Raw genomic sequence first — 27,091 nt, 5'->3', positions numbered from 1 at the left:
TCTACAGCTAATTAAAGTTCCCTGCTGCATCTACTTACTTCCCAGGTAAGAACTTTATTCCTCCAACAAACACTTTTATTCTTGTTTGAAAACATCTATTTATGAATTTACAAATGCCTTAAATGTTTTAAACCTCCACGCCTTGTAAAATTAATACAGTTTTAAAGAGCCTCTGCACTCAACAAATCCTTGGTTTGAGTCTAGATAAAACAGTTATCACGGAATCAACTGGAAAGAAAGAAATCTTGATCTAACACTAAAACACTTCCATTTTACAAGGTGAAATCCTTTGACCTAGATCTGTCCCTTAAAAGGCAAGTGGTTGTAAGAAATTCTCAGATTGTTTTAGAATGCTAAGAAAATTGGTAAATATTGATATAAAAAGTTGAGTTCATTAGCCACATTTATTTGATTTTCCTGAAAATCTGCCAGACAGAAAGTTCTCACTTTTATCCACCTTCATTGTTACTTTCAGAGCAGCTTTCTCCATAGCAACTGGAAAGTTCTCTGGGCTGAAATAATCCTCTCCAGCTCCCAGCGCACAGTCAAGGAGTTTTAAAAACAGAGGACTTTGTAACCACGAAATTCTCTCCGAGATTTAAAAGGCCACAGAGCTCCAGATAAATAATCATTTGTCTTTCTTCTGAAGGTAAGCACTGGGTTTAGAAATGTTTGTATCATCCTCTGTCATTTTTTAAATGCTAACATAAGAATCTTACACTCTTTTATTTTAACTGTAAAATAATCCTGGTATCTTTGTTACTGCCCCACAGTCATTCTTTGTTCATCTTTGGGCCAAGATCTGACATGAGATGCTGTTAACATTTTGCATTCCTTAAGCAATTGGTTGAAGAGATTAATTTTTTTTCCAGAAAGCTGATTGGCTCTAAAGTCAACCCCTCACCCCTTTATTGGCCCTCGAGTGGGTGGATTTATCATGGCTTGGGCGGTCTTGGGATTCTTATTTTTCTAAGATGGTTCACACTTTTAATAAACTAAAAAGTAAAAAATCACTCGTGTTTCCTGGACATTACTATTTTCTTCTAATACCCTTCCTTGTCCAAAACCTTCTAACTCAACATGATGTTGGTAATTTATGAAAATTTATTTTTTCTTTACTTTTCTTTACTTACATCAGTGATGAGGACCACGAACGACTGGGAGTTCTACTTTATGATGGGGTAAAATGAGGGTCCTATGACTTGTACCACCTGTAGGATAAACAGAGAAACTTATTCTCCTAATTTTTGATTCATTGTTTAATTCAGAGAGAGGCAACATAACAAACTTCTTGGCTATTCTACAGTTTGAGAGTCCACAACCATGATAGTTTCCTGCCGTTTGGGGTTATAAATGACCTACAGACCCCCTGTTGTTCAGGAACAGCTTGTCACTGTAAATCAGCTTAGCTGCCCAATTAATTAATCCTTTCAAACTTGTTGCAGGCGCAATAATTAAAGCCTTTATTTTTCCCCTTTACTGCAGACATTCCTCCAGTTACAAGTTTACACGGTGAACACCAGCCCACCCATCTCCATCCAAGACAGACTCAAGGTAAAGGAGGAGTGGAAATGTGCTTCTGGACCAAGCTTTCGGTATTCTGGGTGCCGTTGTTCCTTCTACTCAGCCTTGTTCCCTCTACTGAGACAAAAAAGCCCTCAGCCCAGGACAGCGGCACATGGAGTCCTGGCCAACTGATACAAGTACTACGAGTTCTCTCTGCTGGTGACCCCGCACCCCTGAATCACTCAAGAGGCCTCATCCAAACACTGCTGGAGAAAACCGGGTGCCCACGGAGGACCAACGGCATGCGAGGAGATTGCAGTCTGGTTAGTGCAATAGAATGGGATCGGGTACCAGGGCATGTTCAACAGAAGCAAAGGATTCTCTAGCCATTTGCTTCAGTAAAGCAAAGCCAAATGCAAATCTTCCAGTACCTAAGTGGACAGTGCACTGTGGCATAATAACTCCCATATTTGGGATACAAGTTATTCAGCGTTCTGCATGCGGATTTTAAAGACAGGGACAATTTTTTTATTAAAATGGTAATGTTTATGGAAGCCTTTCTACAACTCTTCTGCATGTTTAGAGGTATTTATTTGTGTGAACTGTTAGTTCTCTCTTCTTTCTGGTTTATTAATCCTTTTAATGAACTTGCAGTAAACTTGCACATCGTTGGTTAGATAGATGCTGTTTTCTGTAGCATAATCATAGTGATCTGATATTCGTCTAACGTTGACTTTTCAAGTACTTTCTCCTGGGCGTCCATTGGTGTTTTGTAATATTGTGCATGGTGGGTAGTTAACGAACGAATTGGATAATCATCTTAACAATGAGGAATCTGAGCTGGGGAAGGAAAATGACGCAGGTGGAGCTGCAATGAGACCCACGCTCCTGAGGCCCAATTCCCAGCCTCTTCCTAGGCTATGAAGTGACTCTCAAACTCTGACTGCACCTCAGCATCACGTGGGCGGGTTTCACAAAATACCCACGTTGGGCCTTTCTCCTGCAGAGGCTGAGATTTAACTTGCTTGAGATGGACTTTTTAAAAATCTCTGCAGGCCACTTGAAGGTAAAAATCAGCATTTAGTGTAACATCAGCAGGTCTCCATCAGGGTGGCAAGTGGCAGGAGCAGTACACGGGATAAGAACTCGCGTCTTAAAATGACGGCAAACAAAAGCCCTCTTCACCATCCCTTTCCTGACTAAGGCGATTTTTCAGAATGAACTCACAAATAAATAAATAAATGAAGACATATATAAATAAATAAATAGGAGAAGCAAATAACTTCCTCCAAAAATAAGTTTTGGCAGACTTTCTCAATCGTGCTTAGCTCTAGGGGGAGCATTCCCCGGCCAAGTGTTTTGTTGTTTTTCGTGACAGAAGGGTCTTGCTAATAGAGAGGATTTTTCTCTGCTCTGCGCAAACAATAAATAATTCAGTAATTAGTAAAATTCCCCAGGGTTCCCAGAGAAAACATGTGTTATAATAGGCGACTCATCTGTGATGACATTAATTTATATATATAGCAACATAAGACTTCCCACTGGAAATAACTAGGAGTCCTATCTTATTAATGTCCTCTGAGAATTTGCTGCGGGGAAATGTTCTCCTCTAATGACATGGAGTGCCTTATTAAGGCTGGTTAAATATTAGTTTAGCTAAGAAAAATGTAAACATGTGAAATCATTCTCCATTTTTGGGGAGGGAGGGGTTGTTTTACGCTTTTTGTTTTCTGTAACGTTATCAAGAGTTTGGCCAATTTAGCTTCCGTTTGAATTAGTTCCATTCCTAGGAAGTGAAACAGTGTCTTTAACAGCTTCGCCTTCTTGCTGATGCTGTTTCTCTTTCTCTGTGACAGAGACTGAGGTAAAAAAGGGCAAATCTCAGCCTCACCTGCTCAGAGGGTTACAATTCCCCTGAATCACCCACAAGCAAGAAGCCAATGAAATCTCTTCATGTCATTCATAAAAAACCAGGGAGAAACAGTGTCCTATCAATTTCACAAACACCCACGTTCTGGCACAAACCGCAGGGCTTCAGCAGGTTGCTGAATCTTTTTTGTCTTTTTAGGGACTTTGTCCACTGAGAGGCATGGTTCATATTAGAAATCCTGTGGTAAAAAGAGGGCAAAGGGGTGAGTTCATATCCCTAAATGTCTGAAAAAAGAGACAAGTGTGTATCTTGAATTTGTGGGGAGGAAAAAAGTTCCCAGTTTTATTTCAGATCTAGGTAAAAACTGATTTTTTTAAAAAAAATCAATCTGAGGTATTTGAGAACTGTATGCATTTAAAAATAAATCCACTCAAGCTGCAGCCTTTGAAAATGGATAGTCTTGCCTGATTGTGGCTTTTTCTTTTTTAATAAGGGTTAAAATGGAGTTTTAATGAATTTAATGAAGGATTAAGTAACTCTAAAAGAATAACTTCCACTTCAGTAATGATGAAAACCACGACCCTACATGGGTTCCAGGCCTGGTGAGGGAAAAGAACCTGGTGTCTGGAGTTAGCCAGCAATGGGCCCGAATCCTTGTTCTGGCACCTTCTATCTGTTAGGACATGCTGAACCTCAACTTCCTCATCTGTAAGATGGAGGTGATGATTCCCTCCTCAGGGAGCAATTCATGAGGCCCCATGATCATATCTGAATGGACATGGGCACTCAAGCTCTTTCCATCCCCTTATATTACCTGCACCTTCCAGAATGTCCAGTCCCTCCCTTTCCAGGGACACTGGAGCCAGTGCTACTGAGAAATGAGACATTCCTCCCCCTCCTGCCCATCCCCCAGCCCCCTCACAACTGTCTCAGGGGCTTGGGGTTTTTAACCAAGGTCTTCAGGCCATTCTCAGACACATTCAAGGAAGAGAACTACTGCTTTAAGGTCCTGCATTTAATGCCCCCACCACCACCATTTGTCATAACTCTCATGGGATAAAGTATGCAAAGCACCAAGCTTTATCTTAACTTGTTTAGCTGACAAGTTTATCTTAACTCTTCTCAGTTAAGACATTTCTTTTTTGTCAGTCAGAAATGCCTGTACTAAAGCTAGTACAGACCCACAAAAAACCAGTGCCTGTCATCTGCTGACATCCTTCCAGATCTTTGCTTGGGACGAAAGGGAAGAAATACAACTTGTCTCTTACATTTTACAATCAATTGTTAGCACTCCCACCACCCCACCAAAAAAAAGACCTTATAAAAACCTAAGAACTTAAAAGAGGGCAGTGGATTTATCCATAACCCCAAATCAAATTCTAAACTTCTTTTGGTCTAAAACGCCCCAAGTTTATCCTGCAGGACTGACAACTGCCTTATTGATGTAGAAGAAGAAAAATTTCATATGGGTCTTTGTTACTGAGGTTCTCACCTGGCATACATAAGCAATAAACAAACTGAACTAAGCATCTGAGGGAGGCCATCTGATTTGGCGACAGTGCCGGAGAAAATTACTACCAAATATCTGAGTAGTCCCTTTAGCTTAGGAAGGAGGGCTTCTTGCATTTTAACTAGTCTTTTCCCAAAGTTTATTTCCTTGTGAAGTCTTGAAAACTAAATCCCAGAATCCATGTTTTTGCCCCTTAAACCTTCTGCCTCCACCTGACAAGATTAAAAGGGGCCGGCTCGGTGGCGCAAGCGGTTAAGTGCGCGCGCTCCGCTGCGGCGGCCCGGGGTTCGCTGGTTCGGATCCTGGGCGCGCACCGACGCACTGCTTGGCAAGCCATGCTGTGGCGGCGTCCCATATAAGGTGGAGGAAGATGGGCACGGATGTTAGCCCAGGGCCGTCTTCCTCAGCAAAAAAAAAAAAGAGGAGGATTGGCGGATGTTAGCACAGGGCTGATCTCCTCACAAAAAAAAAAAAAAAAAAAAAGGAAGATCAATGGATTATTCCTGAATAAGTCCATTCTTCTTAACAAAGAATCACTTCACTAGGGACAGAGCCTTGAACAGATCTAGTCGCCTATCGGGTGCCAGTATTTGCAAAATTTTATTAAACATCTTTTCCCAAATACCACTGAGCCACTGATAAAAACTTTAACAACTAAAACAGATCTAGTGGTAATGAACTGAATGATGAATTCAGTAATGAATGAAAATCCAGTCCTCCCACCAACTCATAGTGTTTTGGTCATGTCCATGCCCAGAGGAGAATTCACATTTTCTTATGTTAGCTCTTCTGAGGCTCCCTACAGCATTCCTTCCTCAAGCCACCACCTTCTGTGTTAAGGTAACTTGTCTAAGATTCAAATATCATAAAAGCATGAAGTTTTCAGCCCATGGCCATTTGATCCATAGTTAAGCTTCATTTCAGCAGGCTTCAAAAAAATTAAAGCAAGGACTAGACAACATCTGTCCATTCAAGATGACCAAAATCTCTAGTCGGACAAAATTAGATGCTTCCACAACTATTTAAAGCTTTTCAAAGTCAGAAACCAATTTGCCTTCCAAATTGTATGCTTTTTAGAAAACAGTTCTGGAGTGAACATCTACATGATGGCAGATCTTACCCTGTTCTCTGCTGCCCCCTGCCACACCCCTCCTATTCCAACCCTAGAAAGATACGCAGCAAGAGTATTGATGGGGAGCTATGAGTGGACAGGGGTCTCACCTCAGATGGGATGAAGTGTGGCTACAGACACTGCTGTGTGCTGTCAACCAAGCCCTGGCCACGTACACATGGTCTGGTGGCCTCATGGAGGTCCTACTCCTCGTGTTCTTGACTTGCTTCTTCCTACCGACCTAGCCCCATCAGACAACTTAAACGGTGCTTGAAAGTTTATCAACCTGAACTCATTCAACCCTCTGGTTGTACCATGTTCTCATTGATTGATATTAAGTTACCTTACCAATCCCCTTACCAATCCCCTAGCCTCCTAAATGATCAAATTTCTTCCTACTAAACAGGAGGGGGAGAGAAAATTACTGGGTGAGGGGTGGCAGATCAAGTACATAGATGGGTCCACAGCTTATCTTCTCCATGGCACAAAACAAAGGAATAAGAGAATAAAGTCTATCATTGGCTGAGCAGCAATTAAGACTGGGCAAGCTCTCTTAGCTGTGTGGCTTTCGGTACGTTACCTACCCTCTCTTAAACTTGGTTTTCATGTAGGCTATGGGTATACCTTCCTCATAGAAGGAAAACATAATTCACACTTGATTCTGTGCAGTATCTTTGCATATTGCATATAAATGTACCTATTAATTCATTATGCATTAAATAATTGGGTAATTGGTATTCTAAATGCTTTATATTATGCAGAAATATTTGGCGGATTATTTTATTGGCCGGGGACAATGTGTTTTTCTATTTAAAATAATGCAATAAGGTTCACACCATTGAAAAATTCATTATCCAACACCTTTTCCAGAACCAATTAGATTTGTACCCTGAGGAGTAACTGAATACATAAGTTATGTCCTGGGGCTCAGGACAGCTTAGCACTGTCTTGAACATGTGGCTTCCAATACATGGCAGCTAATACTACCAATAGTTTGGTTTCTGGAGGTTATTTAGTACATTTTGTTTCAACTGATTCACCTCCTTGGATCTTGGTGTCAGCCCTGCCAAGAGCTACCATCCCATGGACTTTTCTGGTGGGCTAATTAGGGAACAAAAAAGGGCTGCTGTGGTTTTAGTGATAGAATTTAATATCTACATTAAGAGGGTCTTGTTGGGAAGCCTGGCCCTCTGTTTGCTGAGTTCTTGGCCCCTTGTAGATGAGTTGGATCGAGATTGGAGGCTGTGTGGCTTCTGAAGAATGTGATTAATGCTTTGCTTTAGAGATGGATGACATGTTTCTTCCTGACTCAGATGGTATATACCAGCTGTTCCCCAGTGGAACACACAGCAGATGTGGAATTAGAACCCCTGAAACTTCCCCCTCAGAGAATAGATGAAAAGATGTTATAGTAAAGCATCCCACAATGGGACAAATTCCTCTGGGGCTCAGGACAGGCATCCCTCGATGCCTTTGCTCTGAGGCTGCTGCCGCATAATGGGCTGCTCCTGGGATCCGGGAGAATTCTCAGGAGCTGCCCAACTGTCTCTGAAGAAAGGCAGCCCCTGCCTTGCTGGCAGAACTTCCCTCCCACAACTCCTGTGTCTGTCTCTTTCTCACTGTCCCACTACATTACCCCACACACCTTCTTCTGCCCTGTAAACCTCCCAGATTAGATGAGCCAGCCGTCTGTCTGTGGGTTGTGAAACAAATAAAGCCCCATGGAAACGTTTTTAGCAATTCTCTTAGGTATGATAAAAGAGAGGCAGATGGTGTTCATTCATTCCATTTTCACACCTTGTAAGTGCCAGGCATTGTGCTAGATACTGAGGATAGTTGCACAGACGAAATCCAGCCTTAATGAACCACTTGTTCTCAAGGGGAGTGAGAGTATAAACAAGGAGACAAAGTAATTTTAGAGTACTAGTGCTATGAAGAAAATAAAAAACGGTGTGTGCTCTGGAGCTGCCACTAGCTGCGTATGGCTATTGGGCTGTTGATATGTGGCTTTTCTGAATTGAGATATACTGGTCAGTGTGAAATATACACCAGATTTCGAAGACTTAGCATGACCAAACATAAACAATCTCATTAGTAATTCTTAAAAATTATGATTTCATGTTGCAATTATTGTGTCTTGCATATATAAATTTCAATAAAATGTATCATTAAAATTAATTTCATCTATTTCTTTTAAAAATGTGGCTACTAGATAATTTAAAATGACATGGGTAGCTCACATTTGTGGCTTGTGTTGTATTTCTGTTGAACAGCACTGTGCTGAGGACACAGGGTGGGGGTGAGGGCTTTCTGCTTTGGATCGCATGTTCGGGAAGGCCTCCCTGAGCAGTGACACTTTAAGCTGAGATCTGAGAAATGGGGAGGAGGAGAAGGCCTGAAAGATGGTGGGAAAGAGCTTGGCGGAACTACCAGAAGATCACGGAGGCAGTTTAGGGAGATAGGTGGAGAGAGTCTAAGATAATGTAGAGCCAGACCACGAAGGTTGGATTCCATTCTAAGTGCAATGGAGATCACTTTAGAAGCCAAAGAGTCGGCTGGTTTTATTCAAGGTAGCAAATAGGTAGCTTGTGACACTATGCTTAGAGACAGAGGGACCACTCTTAGGGAATAAGCCTTCCCCGAGAGGGCGTCATTGTTATATAAAAGTGCAGCCATGATTGTCTTACTTGAACATGCCTCTTGGGCCTGCCCACTCTCCCCTCCCATTCATACAATAATAAACAGTGGAGACCCTGTGGTGGATACTGTTCTAGGACTATTTGCTAAGCTTTGTTTCTGATTTTTTGTTTGTTTTTGCACAGTGCTTTGAACCAGATGCCCTGTTACTAATAGCTGGAGGAGATTTCGAAGATCAGCTCAGAGAGGAAGTGGTCCAGAGAGTTTCTCTTCTCCTCTTGTACTACATTATTCATCAGGACGAGATCTGTTCTTCAAAGCTCAACATGAGTAACAGAGAGTATAAATTTTACCTACACAGCCTCCTCAGCCTCAGGCAGGATGAAGACTCCTATTTCCTCTCACAGAACGAGACAGAAGATATCTTGGCCTTCACCAGGCACTACTTTGACACTTCTAAAAGCCAGGTAAGAAGGACAAAATTGCTAACTGCCTCTGCTACTAAGATATACGCTCAGAGCCTTATTTTTTGTCACTTATTTATTCCTAAGACATTCAGGGACTTCTAAGAGAGGTAAATACTTGTGGTTTTTAGTTATAGGATGTTAAGTGACGTAACTTAAAATTCTGAGTCTAAAAGAGGAAAGGTAATGACTAATTATTGTAAGATGAGTTTTAGCAAGAAGTTGGGTGGGTGAGTGGGCAGGCAAGCCAGGTGACAGGGCAGCTCTCTTCTCCTGAGGCCCCCTGAGGATGAAAGTAAGTGTCACTCAAAGCTTTTGATCAATCTCCAAGGACTGACCCATAGTGGTGAGGGCAGTGTGACTGGTCTTTTAGCTGGGGAAGGAGAAGGCAGAACCAGTTGGAGAAAGATGAATTTATCATTAGCTATTTCACTGAAGAAGTGGCTTGTAAAAAGCATTATTCATGACAGTCAGCACTAAACAGTATCTCTTTTGAGGCTTTTAATTGGTGTTGCATATGTTCGGGGGTCCTTTGAAATGTGTTTTTCGCTCACAGCTCCCACTGTTAGGAAGCAGGTACCTGGTCTCCTGTCGCCTTCATTACTCTTCCAGCAAAAGCTGGCCTTTCAATGACCTTTTTGCTTTCTGCTTTGCAGTGGAAAGTTTGAGTAGATAAACTCTGAACATAAAGAAGTTTTTTTAAGCCACATTTTCTTAAAGAATTAATTGGGGAGCCATCAGCACATTCTGAAGACTGTGGTGAATGTGTTTTTTTCTCTTGAATTATTCATTGACATGTGTCTTAGTCTTATGGGGCTGCTACAACAAAAATGTCATAAGCTCGGTGGCTTATAAATGACAGAAATTTATTTCTCACAGTTCTGGAGGCTGGGAAGTCCAAGATCAAGGCGCTGGGCAGATTTGGTGTCTGGTGAGAGCCTGCTTCCTGGTTCATAAATGTCCGTCTTCTTGCTGTGTGCACACATGGCAGAATGGGCAAGAGAGCTCTCTGGGGTCCCTTTTATAAGGGCACTAATACCATTCATGAGGGCTCCACTCTCATGACCTAATCACTTCCCAAAGGTCCCACCTCCTAACACCATCACATTAGGGATTAGGATTTCAACATGGGAATTTGCAGGGACACAAACATTCAGTCTATAGCAATACGTATAGAAGAGTTTGATTCTTCAGTTCTGGCTTCTAGGAGCTCAAAGGTATCTGTGCAGTCATGTTGTGGCCAAATGGCCAGCAAACATTGCCTCCATTTTGCGGTAAATGTGTTTAATTTCTCTTGTTATTGGCAGAACTAATGGAAAAACTGCTTACAAAGGACTTTGCAAGCATCACATCAGTAACTTATCTTGTGAATCTTAAAATTTGGCCGTATTTTTTTTTTCTATTTCCAATTGAGAAAACGGGGTTCCTTTATAGAATTCTGTTTTCTTCTTAAATAAGGATGTGTGCCCACAAAGAGTTTCTTCTGTGCAATATCTATATAATACAAGATTGATTCAAATCAGCGACTAGGATTTTAGTCGTCCTATCTGTTACTGCCTTTTGATACAGATTAAATGAAATGGAAATCCAGCATTTAAAAACATGGTGTGTGTATATATTCAATGCAGATTTCTGGTTATCCAACACAACCTGCAAATACCTGGGCTTCCAAGTGTATGTGAGGTTAAACGTTCCTGGAACTGAATAAAATAATTCAAATTATGTGTAGACCTACATTAGCCATCTAGTCAGTCAAGAAGGACTGAGCTCCTGTTGAGTCGTAATCCTTTGCTAGGCCTTAGACTAGTCATCTCGGGAAGGATACCACTGTACCACTGTCTCTAGTTCCTTTGGCCCATTCACCCGGGCTGGAATTCCGACCACCATTTCCATCCCTCAAGTCCTTAGGATTCAAGTCAAGAATGCCCATCCTCCGTATAAGAGGCAGGGCTAGTGGAGAACTATGTACAGAGTCCTGTTCGGTTACCATGGAAACAGCAAACAGTGGAAAGAATGGAAAGAGGTGGGAGCATTGAGACACTGAGTCAGGCAGATAAAACACAGTAATTTGGACAAAAGAGAATGAAGGAATTTAGGGATGTTTCTATTCTGGGCTACTAGGAAGGATGGCTAGATGCTCCATATGTCAGTAAATGGCATCATCCTCCAGTCAATTGCCCAACTAGAAATTTAGTTTTCTAAATTTCTCGCCCGTTAAGAAATTTAGATAATATCTAATCCATCTTCGAGTCCCACTGCTATAACCTCCTGAAGATCTCCCTAATCTGCTGACTCTTCTCCATTATCATCACCACTATCTTCTATCTGAACTACTGCAAGAGCCTTCTAACTGTGCTACTAATACTCACTCTGAGTCTCTTTCCAGTCTATTTGTTCTCCACCATGTAGCCAGAGTGAATTTGTCAAAATACAAATCCAGTCGTATAACCCCCATTCCCACCCCTTGCTCAAAATTCCCTTTTGGCTTCCTGTTGATTTTAGGATAAAGGGCAAACTCCGTTACACACCAATAGACCTTCAACTTTCACCATGCTCCCCCTGCTACAACCATTGCCCTCCTTCCAACCCTTCATATTTGCCATCCTCCCTCCTTCCACAGAAGCTTTGCACATGCTGTTCCTTCTACCTGGAATATCTCTTCCTGCCACTCCCTCAGATCTGTCTGTGTTTCACAATCTCAGAGAAGCCTTCCTTGATCTGCTTGACTGGGTGGAAGAGTGTCTACTTTCATCCTCAGTGTACCATGCACCTCTCCTTCAAAGCCATTACACACTTGTCACCTTACGTTTGATTACGTTGTTATTTTATTACAATACTAAACTTTAAGCTCCGGGGCAGGGAATGCTTTTGGTTTGGGTCACCATTGAATCATCAGCACCTAGGAAAGTACCAGACGTATATTGGGTATTCAGGAAAAATTTTGAGGATAGTAGATGGCATTACCATTACACAGTTGTCAAACCCAGAAGCCTGAGTCATTTTTGATTCTCTGCACTCCTTCACATTTCCTCCAAGTCCTTTAGTCTACCTTCTTAAAATTCCTCAAATGCATCCACTTCTTTCCATCTCTAGTGCTACCATCTTAGGTCAAGAAATTTCTTGGATTAATCAACAACTTCTTAGCTAGACTTCCTGCCCTTAAATTCTACCCCTGTCAATCCATTCACTACTTTGTCACTAGGGTGATATTTCTAGAACATACCTTATTGTATTATTCTCTTGTTTATATCATTCAGCAGCTCCTTTGGAGCCTTCAGGGGAAAAGTTTTCCTAGCACTAAACATAAGGCCTTCCTTGATCTAGATCTTGCCACCTTCTACAGCCTGTTACCTATCAGATGCACGCCTAGTCACTGGGAACAACAATAAGAGTAGCTGAGATTAGCTGACTGTGTCCTATGTGCCGGGTCCATAGTAAATGTTTTACATACATTATCTGATCTAGTCTTAATAACCTCCCTGGTAGGTGACATGATAAGCATAAAAGGGTGTCCCTTTTTACAGCTGATGAATATGAAGGTTAATCATTTTTCACAAGGTCACCTGGTTAGAAATAGCAGAGATAGTATTAAAGCCTTATCTGTCGGTCCCAAGTACTATGCTATGGAACTGCATTGATGATATGAAAGTCCTCTCACCATCTTGTGTTTCAATTTACTTCCATATACATGAGAAAGAGTACTTAAGATCGTAGGCTATGAAGTCATACCTGAGTGCAAATTGGGATTCTGCCCTTTACTGGCCAGACAGTCTGTAAAAATAGTATCCAATGCTCAGAGCTTTGGGAGAATAAAAAGGGAACATATAGGTATCAGACTGAGTAGCATAGCGTCTGGCACATAGTAGACACTCTAGATGTTTAAATAAATGAATGGGAATACCGGTGGGATATAAGGCAAGAGTCTTAGCCTTTCAGATGCTCATAATTTAATTGACAAAAATTGACGAACATGTATGTCCTATGTCCTATGGGAGTTCAAAGAACATAGACACTACGCCAGCTCTGATTTGCAATTAGCACACACTGAGCTTGAGACTAAAGGCAGGTGTGTAAGGGGAGGTGATCTGTGATGATACGAGGCAGCAGAGCCAGTGTGAAGTCAAGGTCGAGAACATAGATTTGAAAGTCATCAGCCCATAGGCTGTATTTAAAGCTGGAGAGAAACAATTCACCAGTTGAAAGGATGTAAGAGTAAGAGATCTCCTTGGAGAAAACACATCTCTAAGGGGGTAATGAGAAAGGTTAGATAAATGGGGACCAATGAGATGGGAGTTAGAAAATTCAGTGTCACAGCAGATCAATAAACAAGTATTTCTCAAATAAAGTTATTTCTGAGACTAGGGAATGATGGGAGCCATATTCACACAAACAAGTCAATCCTCTTTTATTTATTTATTTATTTTTGGTGAGAAAGATTGGTTCTGAGCTAACACCTGTTGCCAATCTTCCTCTTTTTGCTTGAGGAAGAGTGGCCCTGAGCTAATGTCTGTGCCCATCTTACACTATTTTGTATGTGAGTCGCTGCCACAGCATGGCTTGATGAGTGGTGTAAGTCCATGCCTGGGATCTGAACCCATGAACCCGGGTCTCCAAAGTGGAGTGTGCTAAACTTAACCATTACACCACCAGGCCGGCCCCTCAATCCTCTTTTAGATGAAGAACTATTGTTTGTCTTTTGGGGAAATCCTAGAGATGTTTTAATAAAAATAGCTTCAGAAGTTAACATTTTTACTTTGTATCTGATTTCAGTGTATGGAAACCAAAATGCTGCAGAAAAAATCTGGAATACTAAACAGTGATGGTGCTGATGAAAAGACACTTCCTCAGTTAGCGGCAACAATCATTGCTTTGTCCCTTCAAGGTGTTTGTCTGGGACAAAGACATTTGCCTTCCCCAGATTATTTTACAGAATACATTTTCAGTTCCTTGAATAGTACAAATACTCTCCACCTATCAGGTAAGGATGTTTTTCATGAATTTAACTTCCAAGTCACACCTAATGAATACACTGTGCAAAAGGCCGAAGCTTTTTGGTGACTGAATTTGTTCAGGTATGCTTTAAACATCATTTTATCTTAGCACGTAGTAAGACAGCTCAGGTGGTCTTTTCAAGACAAGCATATGCTCTGATATCTGTGTGGTGATGAGGCGAAAATATGGACTCAGCGCTTTTTAGCAGGGATGATGAAATTGTGGATGTAGAGCCAAAGGGAGAGATTTTTATGATCTTCCACGAGTACTAACTAAACACTTTCCTATTTGGTATTTAGTGCTGAGCCAGGGATGGGAAAGTATTGTGTAGAATGATGAAATAGTAATCCACATAGTGCAAGAGGCTTGATAACAGTTTGCTTGTAACCATAAAAGTCATTTAAGTTTAAATAAAAGTAATGTGAAATATCGATCCTGGCACCATTCATGATGGCTGACTTTGTGGGGCTCCAGGATGAAATGGGATGTCAGGAATGGAATCAGAATATTTGTTTTGCACATTTGTTTGTACTTCACAAGACATTAGAAGTGAAATGACTTGTTTTTTTAATCTGCATCAAAATGCCCTGTTTTGCACACCAAGTAGTCCTGGTGTCTCACATAATAGCTGCTGCCAATACACTTCCTCTTGGAAAGTCACAACAGAAAGGGAGATATGAATTTACCAAGGGACCAGCAACACCCTCGTGATCTGGATAAATCTCCCAACACTGAAGGAAGGGCTTGAGAGCTGGGAGTCATTCAATTCAGTGTCGAAATTTCTCTAACTTGTTTGCACAACAAGTTGAGTGACAGATGTGTTTTTCTACAATTGATTTATATTTTCTGTTAAGATGAAAGTTGAAATGTAATTATTTCACGTTACCTAGCTGTCATAACTAAAAAATAAACCAGGGAAAGGCATGTAATGCTGAGAATAATTTTGATGTGAGAAACAGGAGTTGGGAAATTGGGATTTTGAGTGACGGAGTTTTAGCAGGACAGTTTCCATTTCAACTGAAGGAATGCAATGATTCCATTTTTCAAATAATGTAAAAGTATACGCCACTTGAAGACTCCATCACTCTAAGACACGGGAAAAGACATCAGACTGGAATATAGTTAGTTAGAGGCATGCTGTTCTGTAAGATCACGGCAAGTTGTCTAGATATTGATAATCATGGACCCTGGTTAAAAGCCAAACAAGTGCTCATGAGAGATGCTCAGTATCACCCATTTGGGCAAACACTTTTGCGTTTCATAACTCAGAATTCCATTTCAGGGTGCCATTTTATCTCATTGCGATTGGATGCTTATTCTAGAAGCCATGAGGCATTCTCTCTAACAGCTGCCTCTGAGCTAGAACTCTACTGCTACTCGACCGTATGTTGGGGTAGGAAGAAAACAAGTATGCTAGTTTTAAGTGTTTTTTAAAAAATGTTTTTATTAAAGAGATTCTCAAACATAAGCAGAAGTAGAAACAATGATATAATGAAGCCCCATGCACACAGTATCCAGCCTCAACAATGACCAGTAATTGGATAATCTTGTATATGTTTTCCCTCACCCTCTTCCATCACTTGATTATTTTGAAACAAATGATCAATCTGTAAAGATTTCTGTATGAACACCTAGAAGAGAAGGATTTTTTAAAAGCACCTTATTACTAATATCACAACGAAAACCATTAATAATGATTCCTTAATATAAAAATTCCATTACTGTTCACATTTGCCTGATTTTTAAAAAATATTTTTTTTTATTGAATCAGGGCCTAAATAAGGTCCATAAAATGCAAATTATTGGCATGTCCTTTCAGTTTCTTTTATAGGTGTCATACCTCCCCCACACTCCACCGTCTCTACTTCTTTACAAACTTCTTGTTGGAAAAATAATGGGAATTGTTTATCCTATCGGGATTTTGCTGACTGCATTCCTAGTCATTTAACATGCATTTCAATGTACTGTGTTTCATGTACATTGGTTGTTCTGTGTAGAGGCTTGATTAGTTTTAGGTGGTTTATTTCTTTGGTGGTAATGTCTTATGGTTGGTACCTTCCATCAGGAGGCACATAACATCTGGTTGTCTCTCTTTCTAAATTATAAGGTATTGATAATCATTGCATAGACTGATTAATTGTTTAGAGCCTAGAAAATGATGATCTTCTAATTTTCTCATTTCTTCCTCATTTGTTAGCGTAATAATTTTGTAATGGAAAAACTTCCCCTCTTCGTGATTTCATTTTACTGAGGTTCTTAAATTAAAGTAAGAATAAATTTTGATTATTTAATTTAACCATTTTTCAAAATAATAACATAGTATCCTTGCATATTTCAAAGGAGAATAATAAGCTTTTATTTTTATATCATTATGATTTCATACCTCTCAATCCATTGTCATTATTATCCTAGTTGCTATTCAGACTGTCCCCTCTTTGACCAGTGGAATCTTATTCATGTTAATGATGTCCTTTTGATAAAACCCTTAAGACATTTTATATCTTCCTTGGTCTCCAGTATAAGATATTCTAGGTTTATCTTGTACCTTTCCTGCCTAGATCTGGAATCAGTCATTTCTCCAAATATTTTTATATTTATATAAACAAATTAATCAAACTTTTCTCATATTGCTTTTGGATTTTGAGTTATAGTTAAGAAAGTTTCCCACATTCCCGGGTTATAGAGGAATTCACTCATGTTTTCTTCTAGTACTTGTATGTTTTTATTTCTGATCCATTTAGGATTAATTCTGGTGTATGTTGTGAGGATTAGATCCAGTTTATTTTTTCTATATGACCGTCCAGTTTTCTTTATACCTCTTATTTAAAATTCTGTGAAAATTATTTCTTCTGCTGATTTGAGCTGTCGCTTTTACATAACACAATGATAAATGCAATCAGGCTTATTTCTGTTCTCTATTCTGTTTGTCCTTCTTGTCTACTCATGTGCCAGTACCATATTGTTTTATTTATAGGCTTTATGGTATATTTTAATGTCTGGTAGAGCTAGCCTTCTTCATTGCTCTTCTTTTCTTGGCTTATTTATTCTTCCTGACAAACATCATCAAACTGTCAAGCTCTAAGAAATAACCTTGTGATAATTTTATTGTGATTGCAAAAGAACTATAAAATAACTTAGGGAGAAACGACATTTATAAGATGTTGCATCTTTATATCCAAGAACATAGTATGTATTTCCATTTGTTCATATTTACATGTATGTTTCTGTGGGGTGTTTTATTATTTTTCCCACATAGGTTTTGGACATTTTCTGCTACATTTATATCCAAGCATTTAACTTTCTTCTTGGCTATCTTAAATAGGATCCTCTCTTTTGTTATATCTTCTAACTAGTTTTTGTTTGTATATATGAAGGTTACTGATTTTTGTAGATTAGTTTTATAACCCGCCCCACAAATAAATCTTTTATTTAATATTTGTGTTAATTTTTCAAGGTTTTCAGATATATAACCATATCATCTCCTATAAATAAATACAGTTTTGCCTCTTACTTTCCAGTTATTATGTCTCTATTTGCTTTCTCATCTAATTACACTGTTTAATAATTCTAACATAATGGTAGATAGTACTGGAGATGATCTGCATCCTTATCACGTTTCTGACTTTGAAAGAAAATCCTGTGGTATTTTCTCATTGTTTGGAGAATAAATGAGAAAAATAAATTCAGAGTTTTTATATTAACCCACATATTTACATTTCCAGTGTTCTTCATTTCTTCCTGTGGACTCGATTGACCATTTGGGTCATTTCTTTTCAGCTAAAAGAACTTCATTTAGTGTTTCTTGTAAGGCAGGTCTGTTATCAGTGAATTCTCTCATTCATCTGGGAATGATTTTATTTCACCTTCATTTTTTTTTTTTTTTTGGTGAGGAAGATCAGCCCTAAGCTAACATCCAATGCCAATTCTCCTCTTTTTTTGCTGAGGAAGATTGGCTAATATCCGTGCCCAACTTCCTCTACTTTATATGGGACGCCGCCACAGCATGGCTTGACAAGTGGTACGTCAGTGTGCGCCCAAGATGTGAACCTGCGGAACGCCGGGCCGCCGAAGTGGAGTGCATGCACTTAACCGCTGTGCCACCGGGCCGGCCCCTCACCTTCATTTTTGAAGTATTATTTTGCTGGAAATAAAATTCTTGATCGACAGTTTTTTCTTTCAGCACTTTAAATATATCATTCCACTACTTTCTGGCCTCCGTTGTTCAGAAGGGAAGTCAGCTATTAACTGTATTGATGCTTCTTTTTCCATAATGAGTTGTTTTCTTATTGCTGCTTTCAAGATTTACTTTGTCTTTGACTTTCAATAGTTTGTCGGTAACATATCTGGGTGTGGATCTTTTTGTATTTATCCTACTTGATGTCTGATGAACTTTTTGAACTTGTAGATTAGGGTTTTACATCAAATTTGGAAAGTTTTTAGCCATTATTTCCTCCAATATTTTTTTCTACTTCTTTTTCTTACTCCTTTCCTGTTACTGCCATTACTTATATGTTGGTATGCTTGCTGTTGTCCCACAGGTCTCTGAGACCTGTTCTTTTTTTGTTGTCTTTTTTTCTCTGTTCTTCAGATTGGATTGTTTTTATTAATTTATCTTCATGTTCAGTGATTCTTTCTTCCACCATGTGAAACATCCTGTTAAGCTTCTCCAGTGAATTATTCATTTCAGTTATCACATTCTTCAATTCCAGAATTTCCATTTGGACTTTTATATGATTTTGATCTCCTGTTGAAAATTGCTATTTGTTGATTTATGGTTGTCATATTTTCCTTTAATTCTTTAAGTATGATTTCCTTCACTTCCTTGAACATACTTATAATAGCTGCTTTGAAGTCTTTGCTAAATCCAGCATCTGAGAATACTCAGAGACGTATTTATTGACTGCTTTTTTCCTTGACTATGAGTCATACTTTCTCATTTCTTTGTAAGTTTCGTAATTTTTGTTGAAAACTGGTCATTTAAAATAAAGTATTGTAGCAACTCTAGCTTGTAATTTTTCCTACCACTGATATTAACATTTATGGAAATACCAGAGGTATTTTATTCATAAGCAAGAAGATGAATAAATTCAAAGAAATTCACCATTATATTTAACTATTCTCCTTATCGATCAATATTTAAAAGCCTAGAGCTGTACCAAGGAAAACTAAACTGCAATCTTATAAACTGACAACCATACCACAGAAGCATTAGAAAACAAGGTCTAGTTTATATCTACAATCTTAGCAACCTTTCATTTCCTTTCTCTTTTCTGCATAAGCACTTAAGAGGAAAATAATTTGATTGACAACTACATTAATGTTATAGTTAATCTACTAAGGATGTATAGTGCCTCAAGGGAATAAATTTCCTATAGGTTAGGCCAGTTCCATCTTTTGCTTACATTTTTATAGGCAATCCCTAGAAAAAGAATTAGTTAGCCCAATGGTGCTACATTGGTGGAATTGACTTTTTCATCATCTCTAAGAGATAAAAATGGTGGGAAAATCTGTGTAAGACTGGTTCATCCCCAAAGCTTAGCCAAGATTCTGTGAGGGAATCAATATCTATGTGAAGTATAAACATTCTTTATTATTGTTCAGAATAAAAATTTGTCTTTTTATTAGAAAAAAATTTACTTAGTAAAATATGTATGCTGTGGCCATATGAAATTGTGATTATTCTGAAATTGACCTGTCTTTATTCTATGTGACACCAGATTTTGTATGAAATTTCTAGAACTAGACCAACTCCTCAACACTCTCCGGACCAAAAGTACCTGTATAGGAAAAGATAAAATTCATCAACTTAGAAGGAAACAAAACAACATAACAGTCCGTGATTGGGGCCATCCTAATCTGTCTGTATCCACGGACCAAGAGTCAGAAGATGGTCCAATTTCCTGGGATCAGGTATTGTCATTATTCCCCTTGTACAATCATATGCTACTGTCAAAGGAAATCCAGCTGTGAAATTTCTGTAAGAATTGTAGAAAACTTAAAGAATAATGTGTATTTCCTAAAATGTAAAAATATTCTATTTCCACAGAGTGATCATGGTTTTTTTCCTTCTACAAGTGAATCTGTGCAAATATAAACATGAGGCCAAGATATTTAGGAGAATGATATATATTACTCTTTCCTCCCTTGGGTCTATATTGAATGCATAAACAATTAATTCAGCATACACATATTAATCATTTACCATGTGCCCTTCACCATTGTGGGCATTAGGGATAAGGTATTAAACAAAAATAGACACAGCTTCTATGGAGCTTACAGGGTAGTGGATGGATATAGACATTACATAAACACTTATAATAAGGAATGAACACTCTAAATTTAGGTTGGATTACAAAGAGATTACTTTGGGCTGTGCGCAACAGAGAAATATTTATGTAGTAGGTAGGACTGAGGTAGTTTTTGAGAAAAGACGGTATATGAGCTTGTAAACATATCCATATCCATATTTCTAAAGTTGTGTTCCAAAGTGCATTCACTAGTCTACCTCGATGCTTCTTGAAAAAGGGTGCTATATCAACTCAGTTTGGCAAATATTGGAGATGCACATTGCACTATAGCATATTAAGGTGTCTGAGGAGGTCCTTTAGTAAATAAACTTTAATCTTATTGAATGTACCATTTCTCAAACTTTGACCATAGATTCCTTTCCTGCCCTAATCATTTAAAATCCTGAGAAATTGATGTTCTATGATATGACTTACATTTATTGAGTACTTACCATATTTTAGACATTGTGCTATTTCACCTGCATTGCCTCATTTAATTAATACAACTATATGAGGTTAGGTTATATTATTCCATCTTACAGATGAGGAAATTGAGGCATAGAGCTAATAAGTAATTACTTAAGTTCACAGAAACTGAGGATATGTACATAGGTTGTCTGAGAGCATATTCGGTACTCTTAACAACTATGCTATTGTTTAGGAAATGTTGATTTAAACAAATAGAACTATTTTTATTTGTATCTTAGATAAGCAATATTATTATTGAGCACAATCTGTATCTTAAAAAAGCAAAATTTCTCAAATTCCTGACACTACTGAATGCTGTTCTTATATGTTATTGGACAATATCACATATTTTTGCTATTACATATTTTATTTTATTTTATTATTTATTTATTTATTTTTAGTTTTTTGTTTATTGCAGTAACATTGGTTTATAACATTGTATAAATTTCAGGTGTACATCATTATACTTCTATTTCTGCATAGATTACATCATGTTCACCACCCAAATACTAATTACAACCCATCACCACACACATGTGCCGAATTATCCCTTTCACCCTCCTCCCTCCCCCCTTCCCCTCTGGTAACCACCAATCCAATCTCTGTCTCTATGTGTTTGTTTATTGTTGTTATTATCTACTACTTAATGAAGGAAATCATATGGTATTTGACCTTCTCCCTCTGACTTATTTCACTTTGCATAATACATATTTTAAAAGTGAATTTCTGTTACTTTTTTACTTTACTTTTCTGTTAAAAGGCACTTATTAAAATTGATTCTTTCAAACTCATGTTTGAATACTTATTTTATTCAACTGAATTTGACAAAAGTTGACGCCTGTATTAATCCTTGTTTGTGAAGTCTCCTTAAATGCTTCTTTAGAGCTGGCTTTTAGGAAGGGAACAAATTTCCCTGATGGAGATCCTATTTGCATAAAGAATGAAGGCTATTTATTAAAATTTAGGGATTACTTACTTAAGGCATGCATCTTTTGAGAACAGTAATAATTATTTTCTGTGCTGACTATGCAAAATAAACAAAACAGCCTCTTCTACAATTCTTCTCTGCCTCAACATGTCACTTTTCCTTGTGACTCTTGTTGGGACCCTAAGATAGGAAACTAGATCTGAGGATCCTGCCTATATTATTTAGACGAGTGGTTCTCAAAGTATTATCCCTGAACCAGCAGCATCAGCATCACCTGGGAACTTACTGGAAATACAAATTCACAGGTCCCATCCCAGGATCTGCTGAATCATAAACTCTGAGAGTAGAGTCCCACACTCTGTCTTTTAACAAGCCCTCCAAGTGATTCTCAAAACAGAAGTTAAGGAACAACGGCTTTAGAATATGTTTGTAAAGTTACCACAGAAGTCAGGTGATATCTACACAAGTATACATATATATTGAAGTTTTATGTAAAGGAGTAAAGATATTTGAAAGGTTATTGACTGGGTAATCTAAATTTTCATTCTGTTTTCTTCTTTATTAAAAATATTTTGTGTTGAAAATTTTATAGACTGTAATGTATCACCTTTAAGGACATTTGTACTAGTGATTTCAGAAGAAATTTAAAATAACAATGACGTACATAGCTCAGGAACAGCAAGTGAATATCAAGGGCACAGAAGCTTATAATAGAATAACCTTACTCTATGAGAAGGTATTCTTAAACTAGAAACTATTCAATGTCTTGACAATTAACTGGAGAAAAATGCGTGGCATCCTGTTCATGTTTATGTCTCTACTCTTTTGCTTCCCAGCCAGGCATTTTTCAATAAGAATATTTATTATGAAGGATTCATCATCAAAGTGTGTTGCTAGCTTCCCTTTATTGTTGCCAGTGTTTTTAATGATGAAGTAATTATATTTCATTAGTAACAAATGGTGCAAAAGAAAATATGGTCTTTGGAGCAAATTCTTTTGATAAAGGGAAAAAAATCATGAGTTTAGCTTTCTGTTGTTGCTTTTTGTAGTAGAGACTTTTTGTAGTTCTTGCCCAATTCCTTCCTGAGAAATGCCTTCCTCACCCACAGGAGTGAGGCTGGCAGCCATGTTTGAACAGCATGATCCCACCTCCTATCTCAGGTGCAAAACTGATCAAACCAGATGGATGTCTGACCCAAGAAAGCCCGTCTTTGACTTTGCTGAACCAAGCAGATCTCGTCAGGACTTGCAGACTCAATCCAGTCTTGGGTTCTTGGACAGAAAGGTCACTTGAGAGTTGGGGATCATATGGCCATATGTTTGCTAAAAGAGAGAAGGCCAGACTGTGAAAGGAAATAGATATATGCAGAGGGAAACAGAAAGGAGAAAACACTTGGCCGGAAGAGACAGAGAAAATATCTTTAGTTCTGATTTCCAGCTTCAAGTTGCCTTCCTCTTGAGGTATGGCTATCCTTTCAATCTCTGAGATCCTCTGTGCCCTTCCAATACAGTCTCCTCTTGGCTTTTACTGGTGTCAGTGGATTCTGTTCCATGCGACCAACCATTTCCTGATCAAGATAAAACTTTTTTATCCATGGAATCATCACAAAGGATTTTTATGTGGGAAAAAACAGCAAATATATCATCACTATTTTTTGAACAACAACATGCCTTTGTTAAAAATCCACACATTCTACAGCGTGTCAAATCAGACAAGCCTATAAATCACTGGTTTAAAAAAGATACCTCATTGATTGCAACTGAAGATCACAAAGACATTGCGTGAGGGGTCTTATTTCAACAGAAGACATCCATTTGTGCTAGTGGAATTATATACCATTCTTATCCACATATTAAAACTTTTAAATGTAATTCTTTTCTTTTTTTTTTTTTGGTGAGGAAGAGTAGCCCTGAGCTAACATCCATTGCCAGTCTTCCTCCTTTTTTGCTTGAGGAAGATTAGCCCTGAGCTAACACCTGTGTCAATCTTCCTCTATTTTGACTGATGAGTGGTGTAGGTCCGCACCTGGGACCTGAACCTGCAAATCCAGGCTGCCAAAGCGGAGCGTGCTGAACCTAATCCCTACACAACGGGGCCTGCCCCAAGCTTTTAAATGTAATTTTTGATATACAAAATCAGCCCTTAATACTTTTGAGATGGACAAATGCCTTGTGGCATTTTTTGGAGATTGGTTGCATTTGTTGTTTATTTATAAATTCTTATCTCTTATAAATAGGCCTATACAATATTAAAAAAATTGCGAAGATTTAGATAAAACTCAGTGGGGAATAACAATGATTTCAACTGTTTTTGTGGAGAAGGGATGCCATTTGACAGGGGTAGCCACATCGTTTAGTGTTTACACACCAACAAGTTGACGCAGCATTCACTTTTTAAAATATTAATTTTACTTTTATTGGTTTGGAAAATACGTGTTGCCTACACAGGCTTATTAAATCAGAGTATTAAAGACAATGACGTCATTACCTCAGAGCTCCTGTTTACCATATGAAGTCAGCTTTGCTGATACAAAGCCATCCCATTGAAAAGCAACAAAAGCATCAAGCCTTCCTTTGTCTCTTGGTTAGAATACCACGCAACATGTTGTAAAATACAGTATATCTTTTCAATAAAGCAAAAAGTGTGCAAAACTCATACTAGGGCCAGCCCTGATGGCCTGGTGGTTAAAGTTGGCACGCTCTGCTTCAGCGGCCTGGGTTCGGTTCCCGGACGCAGAACCACACCACTGGTCTGTCAGTAGCCGTGTTGTGGCGGCAGCTCACATAGCAGAGCTAGAAGGACTTACAACTAAAATATACAACTACATACTGGGACTTTGGATGGAAAAAAAAAAGAGGAAGACTGGCAACAGATGTTAGCTCAGTGAGAATTCCCAGCAAAAAAAGAGAATTAAAAAAAAAGTTTAAAAAAAACTCATTCTAAATAATACTCAAAATGAAAGTGAGATACAGCTGACTTTTATCAGAGATTAAAAATAATCCTTGGAAATTATTTATAGACAAAACTTTTGCCGGGAAATGTGTAGTAATGTCTTCATGTGTCCATTTTATCCATTCCGCTTAGTTTTGATCTCTCAAGGATGGCAATTGATGGTGAATTTGTTTCAGTGCTAAGGTTAGTAACAATCTATGTTTTTCCCATACAGACTTGCTTCTCTGCTGGGCAGCTGGTAGACATATTTATACAGAACAGCATTTCACCCATTTCTAAGGAGGACTTTAAGCTAATGAGTCCAGGAATCATCCAGCAACTTCTCAGCTGCTCTTGCCAACTGCCCAAGGACCAACAAGCAAAGCTGCCACCCACCACTCTGGAGAGTAAGTTCTAGCTCTTCACTCAGAAAGCGAATGCACACAATATATGCAATTATAATAATGAACACAGGATACTTATATACCAGGCACTGTTCTAGGCATTCTACATATATCAACCCATGTAATCCTCACCACAATGCTATGAGCTAGATATTATTACTATCCCCATTTTACAGATGAGGAAACTGAGGCACATAGAGGTTAAATGACTTGTCCAAGGGCACAGAGCTGGTAAGTGATGGAGTTAGGATTCAAACCCAGGCAAGCTGGTGCCAGAGTCTTTGTCTTTAACCACACCTTCCAAGAATATTTTATATTTTGTACACATTGATTTTGTCACCCATATTTGACTCAATCATGGACCATCTGAAAAATCCATAGTTGAGAACTGACATGGTATATGAGGAAGAACATTAGTGTTGCTATCAGAAATGCAGAGTCGAGTTGCCTCTATCCCCAGCCAACTCTGTGATCTTAAGCAACTCTGTACCTCCCTGAGCCTGTCTCTTTCTCTACTCAGTGGGAAAGCAATGAGATCCTGCGGGGTTTTCCATCCTTTCACAATCATGGCCCATACAAAAAAGGAAGGCACGTGGGAATAAACCAAATAGGCTTCTCTGGGACAGAGGTGAGCAGTCCAGGGAGCTACTAGCCTCCGAGACCTGGCTGACAGCCCCAGAAAGTGAAGGGAATCACTATTTGTACTCACCTGTATCCCATTAATTCATTGCAGTAGGTGAGTTCTGCCGTAAGACTTCGCAGGACACCTGTGAGGTTCCAACGGGATAGTATGTACAAAAATGTGTTCTGTAAATTTAAAGCACCGTATATTTAAAAGACAAAAAAAATATGGCGGCCTAAGAACATCCATGATGGATAGAAAGAATGTGACAGTCAACACATGCAACCTTTAAAATATTACCATTGATTTGAAGGCCTTATATACGTTTTTTCAGAGCTGTTTTTCTTTCTCTTGGAGACAGTCTGCAACACTCGTCGTAGCTGAATTGTTCAGCTGTTCAATTCTAACTCACAGTGGTTTCTGCAGCGTCACGTGGCTCATTTGGAGATTTTACGTGAACGAAAACATGGCAGGCCTAAATATCTAAGACTCCACATTTACTGAGAGGAAAAAAGCTTCATTAAAAGTGAGCAGCTAAATAATTCAGCACCTGGTGGTAGTGATGGCACAAAAATGGATGAAGAGGACAGAATGGTGGCACCTGGGAGCTTCAATCAGCATGTTTATATTCCTACCACTGGGCATGGCGCCTGAAACGGGGGTTTGAACTGAAGATCCGTGAAAAAAGTTTTATCCTCTTTCTGATAAACTGCTAGACCCTTCTAGGGAATAGTGTTCCTGAGAAAAATCCCAACAAGTTATACTCACTAAAGAACCTAGAAAAACATTACTGTCCTCAATTTAAAATGTTGCATTATGCAACCAAAGGGAAAGGCTTGTATTGGCCTTTTGAAATTGAAGAAATATAAGATGTCATATTAAAGAGAGGAGGACACAAGCAGACATTATTAAAAAAAATAGTGGGGCAGCCTGGCTTGGTGGTGTAGTGATTAAGTTCACACACTCCGCTTTGGTAGCCCAGGGTTCGCAGGTTCAGATCCCAGGCGTGGACCTACACACCGCTCATCAAGCCATGCTATGGAGGCATCCCACATACAAAATAGAGGAAGATTGGCACAGATGTTGGCTCAGGGACAATCTTCCTCAAGCAAAAACAGAAGGATTGGCAATGGATGTTAGTCCAGGGCCAATCTTCCTCACCAAAAGAAAAAAAAAAAAAGAATAGTGTTCGGTATGCAAAAACTCAACCCCTAAGCACCACCTTCAATTGAGTTTCCAGGAAAGCGTGTTAGGGCAATGTATAAATTAAGTTTCAGACCTGTTCAAAGCAGCTGTTCAGGAATGGCTAAGAATTTAATTGGCAGGTCAAGTTCTATTGTAATGATGGGAAATATTCTAT

The 27,091-nt window shown here is 38.8% G+C and overlaps 1 protein-coding gene across 3 annotated transcripts in view; it reads left to right on the top strand.

Moving 5' to 3' along the window:
* Positions 1 to 1,571: 1,571 nt before the first annotated feature.
* Positions 1,572 to 27,091, top strand: part of SLC39A12 (solute carrier family 39 member 12) — a 76,112-nt gene continuing 50,592 nt past the window's right edge. For all 3 annotated transcript variants that reach the window (XM_087420899.1, XM_087420898.1, XM_014783646.2), the window contains exons 1-5: positions 1,572 to 1,829; positions 8,820 to 9,101; positions 13,869 to 14,076; positions 19,828 to 20,000; positions 24,941 to 25,112. In XM_087420899.1, the coding sequence (XP_087277025.1) occupies positions 1,572 to 1,829; positions 8,820 to 9,101; positions 13,869 to 14,076; positions 19,828 to 20,000; positions 24,941 to 25,112 (1,093 nt within the window). The remainder of the gene's footprint in view (positions 1,830 to 8,819; positions 9,102 to 13,868; positions 14,077 to 19,827; positions 20,001 to 24,940; positions 25,113 to 27,091) is intronic.

Source organism: Ceratotherium simum, chromosome 32 (genome assembly GCF_057802395.1).
Source record: "Ceratotherium simum simum isolate JZ-2026a chromosome 32, ASM5780239v1, whole genome shotgun sequence".
Taxonomy (NCBI): Eukaryota; Metazoa; Chordata; class Mammalia; order Perissodactyla; family Rhinocerotidae; genus Ceratotherium; species Ceratotherium simum.
The sequence above is the reverse complement of the archived record's forward strand: the minus strand, read 5'-3'. Positions and strand labels throughout refer to the sequence as shown.